We start from the raw sequence: 10,726 nt of genomic DNA on the forward strand, positions 1-10,726 counted from the left end.
CCTGAGGGGTCCCGGCAGCCCCGCCTGCGGCGGAGGAGGCGGCCCCTTCCTTCCTTCCCCACGGCAGTGAGGGAAGCAGTTCTCCAAATGCTGGTGCTTTTCACGCCTTATGTGCCTTTTGGAATCCCCCAAACACTCTTGCTTTCTACTCCCACCCTGGCCCGGCCTCCCGTGCGCTCGGGAATTGCGGCAGGGTCCTATCTCTCCGCGTTCTCCCCGCCCTCACACCTGAGACCCGGGGGAAATGCACCCCCCTCCCCAGAGTCTGCTCTCTGGCTTGCCTCTACTTAGGGGGTGGGATCCCAGCGCTCCGGGTCTCTGGGGTCATTCGGCCACACACCCAGGCAGAGGCCTTTAGTCACTCGGAGGACTAGCCCCTCAAAGTGGCCCCATCTATACCTTCCGGGTCCACAAGTCTGGCCAACCAGCCACCAGACTGTGGGCAAAGGCTGAGACACCGGTGGGTTGGGCTTGTGGACCACACCCAGTCCCCTAAAGGCCCTGGGACAGTGGATGGCAGCACCCATGCCGGAAGCCAGTCCTCTGCCGTGGCTCTGCTTCGCAGGTGCTCCGGGGAGGGAAGCAGTGCTCTCTCCCCTCTCCGAGGAGTCAGAGATGGGGTGCATTCAGAGCCTCTGAGGGCTGATTCAGCTTAAGCTGTTAGGGCATGAAGGCAGGAAGGCGTGGCGTAAGTGAACTGGCATTTCCACCTTGCCAGGCATCACTGCTAATCCAGAGGTAGAACCCTCTAGGCCCAGGCTGGTGACACTGCCCTCCAGCTGTGGGGGAGGCCGAGGCCCTGCACTGCCCCCTGGTGGCGCCATGCGAAGCAAGGCCAGGCTCTCAGCTACCGGAGCTCAACTCTTTCCACTACTTAAAGCTGGGAAGGCGGAGGGCAGGCAGACAGGAGCCGGGTCCCTCCCAAGGTTAATGGACAGCACGGGGCAAGGCAGGGCCAGGCTGCGTTGGCCTCTCTCCCACCCACTGCACCACTCTGAGTCTTCTCTTTCCCACTTTCTCCCCAGCCACCAGGCTTAGCAGAAGTACCAGACTCAGAAAGGCTAAGAGCTGAGAGAACAACTCCAAATTATCTTTTATTTATACAAAAAAAGGGCATGTTTAGCAAAAGACACACTGAGAAAAGAGAGGCTATGGCCCAGGAGACAAGGCAGGGAGGCGACAGGCCTTCTGAAGGCCTGCTGGGGGAGAAGGGGTCTGGGACAAAGTGGTGAGAAGTCCTGGGTGAGTGCTGAGTCGTGGGGGCTACAGGAAGAAGAAAACTCCAGTTGCATCAACACTGACGGCAGCTCATGAGTGGGACTCACAGTGACCTCGCTGCTAAGTATTCCAGGGGTTCCAAGTTAGTGCTGCCAACGAGTGAGAGCCACCCCCGGTTCCTGGAGAGTACCCACCAAGGGACACAGGACAGGAAGTGCAACTCGGGGTGAAGGCCAGGGAGAAGCAGGTGCCCTGCAGTGGCCAGGAAAGGTCCAGACTCGAGGCGGAGGTGCTTCCTGTTACGTGCGGGCGTTCTGCTCTGCCTCTGCCAGGCACTCTCTGACTAGGGCCCGGGCATGGATGATGCCTCTCTTCAGGCGCTCCATGGCGCTCTTGCTGCCGGCATAGGTGGGCCGGATCTCTTTGCCCATCTCCTCTATGACCGACGGCTAATCCTCAAATGTATCCTGTTGAAATACAAATTCCCTGGTCCCTCCCTGGAAACCAACTAATTTTCAATTCAGTTCAATACACCTATGGATAGTAACCCTGCCCCTAGTCTAGGCTGGGCTCAGGTGGCCTCCAGGGGTCCGTCCTTCCTGGGGGTGGGGGCCTGGCCTCACTCACCTCTCTTCAGGCGCTCCATGGCGCTCTTGCTGCCGGCATAGGTGGGCCGGATCTCTTTGCCCATCTCCTCTATGACCGACAACAAGTCCGTGTAGGTGCTCTGGGAGCCCTGGGCGCCGGGTGGCTTCATTGCCTATGTCAAAAGAGAACAGGGTAGTGAGCTCAGGCCCTGGGGCAGATTGCCAGTCCCCAACCATAGGCAAGCTCTCGGCCCCACTCACCTGCACATAGCCCATGGAGGGCGGTCCAAAGTCGTTAAACAGTGGTCTGAAAGGGGCAGCAGCTCCAGGCACCGAGCCCGATGGCGAGGGGACACTTCCGGCTGCAACAATGTGCGAGTTAAGGAGGTCAGAGCGGGACAGGGACTTCTCTTCCTAGCGTCCCAAGCCCCCGACTGGCCCGATTCCTTCCAAAGGAATGCTCATTCCAGGATGCTCAACTTCAGGGGCAAACCCCTCCCCCTGCATCCCACCAGACCCTTACGCGACCACGCCCACTTCCCAGGCAAACAAACTGAGGCTCTGGGAGTGTAGGTGACAGGCCCAGAACTGCTCCACTCAGGGCCGTCTTCTTTTCGAGACCTCGACCGCCCGGGCAGACGAACAAGGATGGAGCTGGATCCTCACCTGTAGGGACTGGGGTGCCGGGCCCAGGGGTGCTGGAGCCCGGGGTGCTGCTGGGGGCGGGGGCGATGGGTTTGTAGGACATCCCCAACTCTTGGGTGCGGCGGACCCCGCCGGCCGCTCCTCCGGGGTTGGCTGCCTGGCCACTCAGCTGCGCTCTGATTGGCAGGCGGGCTGCACGCCCCTAGTAAATAGAGCTCTGGCCGGAAGGGCGGACAGGCACAAACGCTCTCTCACTCCCGATTGGTGTGCAAAGATGTCACTCGGACCTCCTCATTGGCCGAGACCGGCCCCAATAGGCCGCAACCGCTGCCGATTGGTCGCTGCCTTCCGGACCTCGCACCTGTCTGCTTCGGATTGGGCGGTGCCCGTCGCCCTCTGTAATTGGAGAGTTCGCGGCTCGGCACCGCGCGCTCTCAAACCGATTAGTCCCAAGACTCGAGAGGCGGGGCCTCGCAGCCGGGACGGGAGTCCAGCCGCCGGCGGTTCCCCCTGAGGGGTCTTCAAAGGTGTGGGCACGGCCCCCGCGCCTCACTCGCGTTGCTTCGCACGTCCGCTCCGCGCCGCCGGCCTCGGTTTAGCGGGGGTTGCTGTAGCCTCGGTCCATGTGGGCTGCTGTTACCGCCGCCAAGGAGCGCGCCTTTCCTCCGCCCGGGACGCCGGAGGACGCAGGGCTTTGACGTTCCGAGCCCTGCGTCTCACCCCGTGCGCTTTTACGTCACCTTTCGCCGGTTCAACAACCTGTTCCCGATCTGCGCACGCGCCCTCCGAAAGCATTCGTTTGTTTCTATGGAAACGGGTCCCTCACCCACACCACCGGCGCACCTATTCCTCCGAATAGCCTTGTTCTCGGGTCTAGGCTAGTGTTGGATCCAAGGGCGACTCAAACAGCCTTCAACCTGCTCCTCCAAGGCCCCCCGCGTAATGACAATAGTAGGAACAGCTGACCTTTGTTCAGTGCTGACTGCATGCCAGGCCCTGTAGCCAAAGAGAGGATGGACTGGAGTCAGGATGACAGTGCGAATCGCACATCACCCCCACGAGCGGTTTTCTCTTGGGCAAGTTGCTTACCTCCATATGCCTCAGTTTCTCCGTCTATCAACGTGGAGACGCTAATCACTATCGCACAGGGTTGTCGTGTGGATTAAATAATTATTTATAAAGTGTTTATTGTTTTCTTCTCTTTTCTGTCCCACTCCAGTGCCTCCAAATCCTTCCATTTTTTTCCACCCAGAACCTTCCCCTCAAATCTCATTCCTCGCTACCCTAGATCTTACACTCTCTCCAAACACTAACCCTTTCTCCCAGGCTACTTCTCCCTGAAAACTGTCTTTGTGTGCCCTCCATGCCTCCAAGTCTATAGTTTTTCTCATCCCCAGGACATTCATTCACTCATCCAACAAACGTTTTCTTTGTTTTTTTTTTTAAAAATAATTATTTGTCAATGGTTAAGTACCACAATAGATACTGTTTTTCTTTTTTAAAAATATTTTTATTTATTTCAGAGAGAAAGGGAGAGGGAGAGAGATAGAAACATCAACGAGGAGAAAGACTTATTGATTGGCTTCCTGCTGCATGTCCCCTACTGGGGATCGAGCCCACAACCCGGGCATGTGCCCTTGACCTGGAATCGAACCCAGGACCCTTCAGTCCCCAGGCTGATGCTCTATCCACTGAGCCAAACCAGCCAGGGCATCCAACATTTTCTGACTCTGTCCTATCTCCCAAGCCTTTGCTAGACATTGACATGGAAATGAATGGCCACGGCCTCTGTCCTCAAGGAGCTCCTGTTCTCAAGGAAGACACAGGAAAGGCACACAGGGCGGTAAGACAGAGTGGAGGCTGGGGCAGGGAGCATCGTGTTTAGCTTAATATAGATACAGTTGGTGACATGTAGCAACATTTATAAATGTATGTATATACACAGGTTACTGTATACACATATCTCCTCACACTATATCAGCTGAGAGGGCCTAGGAGCAATCTAGTGTCTAGCTCTTGGTTCCTGACACCATTCTCCAATAAAACGAACCGGAGTTCCTTGCAGAAATGGCTGACTCAAGGACTAGGGCAGGAAATATACAACCTGATCCCAGGGCGTTTTGTAGTGCAGAAAGTAATAAAATGCTGAAAACAAAAACAAAACCCCAAAGGAGAGCTAACTTGGGGTGGTGAACACATAATACAGACGGTGTATTATAGAATTGTCACCTGAAGCCTACATAATTTTATTGACCAATGTCATCTCAATAAATTCAATTAAAAATATCAAAGAAAAAACAATAAATCAGTAGAGAGAAAAAACAAACCTACACTGATTGGGGTATGTGAAAGGGAGACAGGAGCACGCTGAAAGAGCCTCCAATGGCCCAAACTGGGACCGTTTGGACAACAGAATACATGAAATAGTATTGGATTATAACTTAAAGTACAGAATAAATACCTATGAGTCCATATGAGTGCAAACACATGATTGACTGAATAAGCAAATAAATGAATAAGTGGGGGAGAAGAGACCAATCTTGCATACAGAAGAATCCCAATTCCAAATAATTTATGTCGATACTCTGCCCTTAAATGTGGGCTATGCATGGTGATTTCCTTCCAAAGAGTATAGTATGCAAAGAGAGAGAAAAAAAAGGAGAGTAATTCTATAGTATAGAAATCTGATAAACACTGCCTCTAGCCAGCTGATCAAGGTCAACATCAATAGTGACGTCATGTTGGTAGTACGCACCGTTGGTATGAAAGATGAGAGCGGCACCTTGTCCCTGTGCTCTTCCTCCCCCAAACCCATAACTACGACGAACCATGAAGAAAACAGACAAATTTCAGTTCGGAGACGTTATATAAAATACATAAAATACCTGACCAGTCCTCCTCAACACTGTCAAGATCATAAAATGTAAAAAACAAAGTCTGAGGAAGCATCAACCAAGAGGGGCCTAAGGAGACATGGTGTCTAATGTAACGTGGTCCTGGATGCTGTGGAACCGAAAAAGGGCCATCCGGAAAAAAACGGATGAAATATGCAGAAAATGTGGGCTCAGCCAATAGTAATGTATCAGTATACGTTCATCAACTGTGACAAATGTGCCCTTCTAATGTACAATGTGACTAATGGTGTGGTGGTTAATTTTATGTGTCAACTTGACAGGATCCTGGGGTTCCCAGACCTGGGGTCAACCGTGATTCTGGGGGCGGGGGGGTCTGTGAGGGTGTATCTGGGTGAGATGAACACCTGTTGAATCAGTGGACTAAGCCAAGCAGGTTGCCCTTCCCAGTGTGGTGAGCCTCATCCAATCAGCTGAGGACCTACATAGAACAGAAAGGCGGAGCGAGAGGGAACTTCACCGGCCTGCCTGCGGAGCTGGGTCGCCGGTGTTCTCCGGACCTCAGTCTGGAGCCCATGCCGGCACCCTTCCTGGGTCTCAGGCCTCCGGGCGTGGGCTGGAACCGCACCACAGGCTGTCCTGGGCCTCCAGCGTGCTGACTGCAGGCTTGGGGACGTCTCAGCCCTCATAATAACCTGAGCCAATTACTTATAATAAGTATCTTCCACATACACATACACATACACACCTCCTATTGGTTCTGTTTCTCTGGAGAACCTGGCCTAACACATAGGAGAAGCTGGGTTTGGGGTATATGGGAACTCACTGGACTGTCCTCGAAATAATTCTGTAAACCGAGACCTGTTCTAAAATAAGTTCTGATAGAATGATGGTTACCTGGGTGCATACACAGGTAAACTTTCATTGTGCTGTCCTCAGATTTATACGCCTCCCGGAATGCATGTTATACTCACACTATTTAAAGTAGACTTAAGTAGTGGAGACCTTCTGGGCTCACAGCCTTGTGGGGTGAGAGGGCCAGTGTGAGAACCGGTGGGGCTGTGGACACTTCCGGTGCCAGCATATACACTGCAGATAATTAAATCCATCCCAGCAACTCCCTCAAACCACCAACCACAGAGCCTGCCAGGCTGGGGGGCCACCGGGTGGTGGGAGGCTAACCCTGAGGGGGGTTCCAGTCTTCCCTGGCATGTACCCTCCAACCCCTGCGAAGAGGACAGACATCTCAGGAAGCAATGCCGTGTGTGCCAACTGGTGGAGGGTGTCAGAAGGAGGACGGGCCATGGCTCCCAGTAAAGCCACTGGCCTGGGGCAAGTCCTCCCCCCGAGGCCTGCCAGACTGGCTGGCAGGAGAGATCGCCTAATTGGGGATTACGGATTAATTGGGATCTTCCAGGAGAGTGATGTTGAGCTGCTGCAGCCAGGCCTGGCACCTCGGTGTGTAGGCTCTGGGCTGGGCAGGGCACGGTGGCTACCCACCTGCTCGGCCCCAGGGCCATCGCGCTGGCCGCAGTGACGATGAGGACCAGGTGCGAGGCTGACGCAGCCGAGCTCTGCAGACCAGGCCTTTGCTATAGCTGGAGGCCTGTCCTGGGTCCACCCTGACCCTCAGGCATCCTCTCTTGTTGGCACTGAGATGTTAGAGCAGTGATGGCGAACCTTTTGAGCTCGGCGTGTCAGCATTTTGAAAAACCCTAACTTAACTCTGGTGCCGTGTCACATATAGAAATTTTTTGATATTTGCAACCATAGTAAAACAAAGACTTATATTTTTGATATTTGTTTTATATATTTAAATGCCATTTAACAAAGAAAAATCAACCAAAAAAATGAGTTTGCGTGTCATAGGTTAGCCATCATTGCTCTAGAGCAATCCCGGGTCTGGCAGGGGCCCTTCACAGGATGTGGGGCTCAGCTCTGGGAGAAGCAGGCTGGTTTACTCGTTCAGGGACCTTTCCGGACACTTGCTGGGGGCCCAGGATCCATTGAGGGCCCCTGCTCACCCAGAGCTCACAATCCAGGGGGCTTGTGACCCAGGACTTGACCTCTGAGGGCCAAATACTGGGTCCTCCAGGGTGAGGAAGTCAGAGGCGAAAGCCATCTCCCCAGGTCTGACGGTACTTTATTGTCAGAGAAACAGAGATGGGCTTGGTGGGGGAGTGGGGGTGGGTGAGGGCAGGCAAGGGCATTGCACACAGATGGGGGATGGGGGGAAGAGGCAGAGGGTCCCAGCTGGAGGCAGTGGTCTTCCAGGAACACACTCGCGGGCAGTGGCTGTGGTCTCAAGTCCTCTCCGCTGCGTCCAGCTTCTGCGCAGGCTCAGCGAGACATCATTCGCACAAACTCTGCCAGGACAAAGGGAGGTTTCGGGTCTGCTCTGTGGACCCCAGTAGGGGCGGGGCCCATATACGGGCCTGAGGTGTAAGGGAGTGTGGTCAAGTGAGTCTCCTGCATCTGATCGGTAACAGGTCTGTCTCTGGGCCAAGGAGAGGGGCTTTGTCTGGTGGACAGAAAACATCTTGTAACTCAATTATTTTCTCTCTGCTTTGGCTGCTAGGAAGCTCAGGAGCAACTCTGGGGCTGCATCCTGATTTTCCGCGGCTTCTGCGATGACCTGACCCCTGTGCTCCCTCCGTGTCGAGGAGGAGCTGGGTCCGGATGGGGCTGCCTGGGTTCAGAACGCGGCTTCATCTACTTCCTGTCGCTGAGCACTGACACTTTCCTAAGAACTGACTGACTGGCTTCTGGCTTCTCCGGTTCACGGGAAGATAAAGCTCCTCCCTGCTGCGTCCTCCTGATGATTTCCTGGGAGAGGATTCGGGGCGCTTCGCTCAGGCCTGGCCCACAGCAAACGCTCTGCCTCTGTTGTTCTTTCTCTGTTAGAAACCTCCCAGGGTGTGTGGTGGCAGGCGGTACCTTCAAAGTCGATCAGGCCGTCCCCGTTGAGGTCAATGTCCTGAAGGATCTCGTCCACCTCCCGCTGGGTGAGGCGCTCCCCCAGCAGGACCTTGAGGGCCGCCCGGAGCTCACCCAAGCTGATGCAGCCATCCCTATTGGTGTCAAACTGCGGCGAGGAATCGTTCAGTCACCCAGCCCCTCCCTCACGGCACACAGCAGGCCCCGCCCGCCTCCAGCCCAGGGGCCTCACCTCTCGGAAGGCATCCCGCAGCTCCCGGACGCCAATCATGTCTGCGGTCTCGGCCAGCAGCTTGGGGCCCATCAGCTCCACAAAGTCTTCAAAGTCCACCTTCCCGCCACCTGGGGGCCGTGCTCATCAGAGATCCCGGCCGGCCTTGGCCCTCCTCCGCCCCTGCCCTCCCCTTCTGGCCTGGGCCTGGTAACTGCCCTTCTCCCTCCGGGCCCCACAGGCGGGGCCATCTGTGGTTTTGATGACTTTCCTTAATTTCCTGAAGAGTTTGGTTGGGTTCAAGCCCTGGCTCCAATGACCTGGCTGTGTGACCTTCGGCAAGTCACTTAACCTTTCAGAGACTCAATGTCCCCATCTAACAAATGGGAATAGAGGTCCTGCCCTGCCCACCTCATAGGGATGGAGGCAGAGTCCTTGCCTTGAGAATGGCCGAGGTCTGGGCTCTGGGCCAACCAGCAGGCATCTCTGTGCCTGGGCTGCCCAGCTGCCCTGGCCTGGCCTCTGGAGAAGTGGGGATGGGGCGGTCTGAGGCACTTACTGATCTGCTGTGAAATCTCGATGAGCTCCATCTCAGTGGGCATGTAGCCCATCGTCCGCATGCAGGCACCCAGGTCCCCATAGCCGATGTAGCCGTCCCGGTCTCGGTCAAACTCCTGGAAGGCGGCCTGCAGCTCTGCCAAGTAGGGCAGGGTCAGTCCTCCAATGTCCCCCTGGGTCCCAGTTCAGATCAACTCACCCTTCTCTCCTTGGTCTAATCATTCCCTCCGCCTAAACATCAGTCTCTTTGCTGCCTCAGGGCCTTTGCACATGCTATTCCTATAATTCATTCTTTCAGCAAATACTTAAGAAGCATCTGCTATGTGCCAAGCTCTGCTCTAGGTAGTGGGAATATGACAATGAAGAAGGAAAAGGAAGAAAGGAAGGAAGGAAGGAGGGGAGGGAGGGAGGAAGGGAGGAAGGGAGGGCTGAAGGGAGAAAGGAAGGAAGGAAGAAGGAAGGAAGGAAGGGAGGAAGGAAGGAAGGAAGGAAGGAAGGAAGGAAGGAAGGAAGGAAGGGAGAAAGGAAGGAAGGGAGGGAGAAAGGAAGGAAGGAAGGGAGGGAGGAAGGAAGGGAGGGAGGGAGGAAGGGAGGAAGGGAGGGCTGAAGGGAGAAAGGAAGGAAGGAAGAAGGAAGGAAGGAAGGGAGGAAGGAAGAGCTCACATCTGGAACACTCTCCCCTCCTCTTGGTCCTCCTTAGAGGAAGTCTTCCCTCTAAAGTCAGAGCCTGCAGCCCATTGCACTCGTAGTTGAGAGCACTGAGCCGTCTGCACTTGCTGACGTCCTGACATCCGTCTCCAGAGGACACAGGCCGGTCTGTCTGGTTGGCCATGTTCCCAGAGCTCAGCACACGGCCGGGTGGTGCCTAGGAACTGCTCGCTGAACAAATACAAAAGGGACCCAAGACCCACCTGGCCAGTGAGCCCAGGCAGCTGGCAGCTGGGGGTTCTGTCGGCCCATCCCTGCTCGGTCTGTCCCGTCTCCTCAACCAGGGCCCCTGCAGCCTCCTTCTGGCTCCCAGTTCCTCCTGGAGACTGCTGAGCGCCCCCCCCCCTCCGTGCGCACCCCCACGTTCACCCCTCCGGAAACTCTAGTTCTTTCCAAACCCTTTACCTTCAATCTCCTCCGGCCGCAGCTCCCGGTCCTGAGGGGCACAGAGGGGTTAGGAAGTCCCTGGACCCCTTGTTTCTTGTTCTTTGGGGCTCTCCAATCAGCCTCCCCACACCCCTGCACAGGGCCTGTGTCTGACCCCGCCAGGCCTCGTTCCTCCCCATTCCTGCTGACGGGCCTGGGGTCTCGGGTTCCCCTCCTCTGACCCCGCCAGGCCTCTCCCAGGGCCTCCCCGCGCCCCCCGCCCCGCCACAAAAAAGGAGCCCATTGGCCAGAGGTGGGTCTGGTTTGGGCAGATCCCAAGCTTGGTGGCCTCAATGTCACCCTTTGTCTCCTAGAGACCCTGCCACCTCCCTGCCCATCCCCTGGGTGGCTGTCTCTGATGTTTCTCTGGGTCTCTCTCTGCCCGCTCCCCATCTGTGTGCCTTTGCTCCGACCTCCCCCCTCAATCCTTTCCCCCGACTCAGGGAGAGGCACAGCGAGGGAACGAGGGCAGCGGCAGGCGGGCGTGGGGGGGAGGCTGTACATACAAGCTGGGTGGCAGCGATGCTGGGCCGCAGGAAGATGCAGGCAGGCCCCACCAGGCTGCTGAGCACCGAGTAGCCCTG

The 10,726-nt window shown here is 55.8% G+C and overlaps 2 protein-coding genes across 3 annotated transcripts; both read right to left on the minus strand.

Annotated features, from left to right (window-relative positions):
• Positions 1-1,069: 1,069 nt before the first annotated feature.
• CDK2AP2 (cyclin-dependent kinase 2 associated protein 2) lies at positions 1,070-3,522 on the minus strand. Of its 2 annotated transcripts, none has more exons than XM_014538107.1 (4): positions 2,472-3,522; positions 2,067-2,167; positions 1,910-1,978; positions 1,070-1,649 (listed from the first exon to the last, which is right to left on the minus strand). In XM_014538107.1, exons 1-4 carry the CDS (start codon positions 2,551-2,553, stop codon positions 1,518-1,520), a joined length of 384 nt encoding a protein of 127 aa, XP_014393593.1. In that variant the 5' UTR covers positions 2,554-3,522; the 3' UTR covers positions 1,070-1,517. The 2 variants fall into 2 exon arrangements, with proteins under 2 accessions (XP_014393593.1, XP_005864394.1); XM_005864332.2 differs by having other exon boundaries at positions 1,070-1,585; positions 1,846-1,978; positions 2,472-3,521.
• Positions 3,523-7,428: 3,906 nt separating this feature from the next.
• On the minus strand, positions 7,429-10,678 carry LOC102245999 (calcium-binding protein 2). The gene is made up of 6 exons (XM_014538108.1): positions 10,649-10,678; positions 10,122-10,152; positions 9,010-9,136; positions 8,472-8,581; positions 8,240-8,387; positions 7,429-7,668 (listed from the first exon to the last, which is right to left on the minus strand). Exons 3-6 carry the CDS (start codon positions 9,068-9,070, stop codon positions 7,643-7,645), a joined length of 345 nt encoding a protein of 114 aa, XP_014393594.1. The 5' UTR covers positions 9,071-9,136; positions 10,122-10,152; positions 10,649-10,678; the 3' UTR covers positions 7,429-7,642.
• Between the last annotated feature and the right edge of the window lie 48 nt (positions 10,679-10,726).

This window comes from Myotis brandtii, unplaced genomic scaffold (genome assembly GCF_000412655.1).
Source record: "Myotis brandtii unplaced genomic scaffold, ASM41265v1 scaffold187, whole genome shotgun sequence".
Classification (NCBI taxonomy): Eukaryota; Metazoa; Chordata; class Mammalia; order Chiroptera; family Vespertilionidae; genus Myotis; species Myotis brandtii.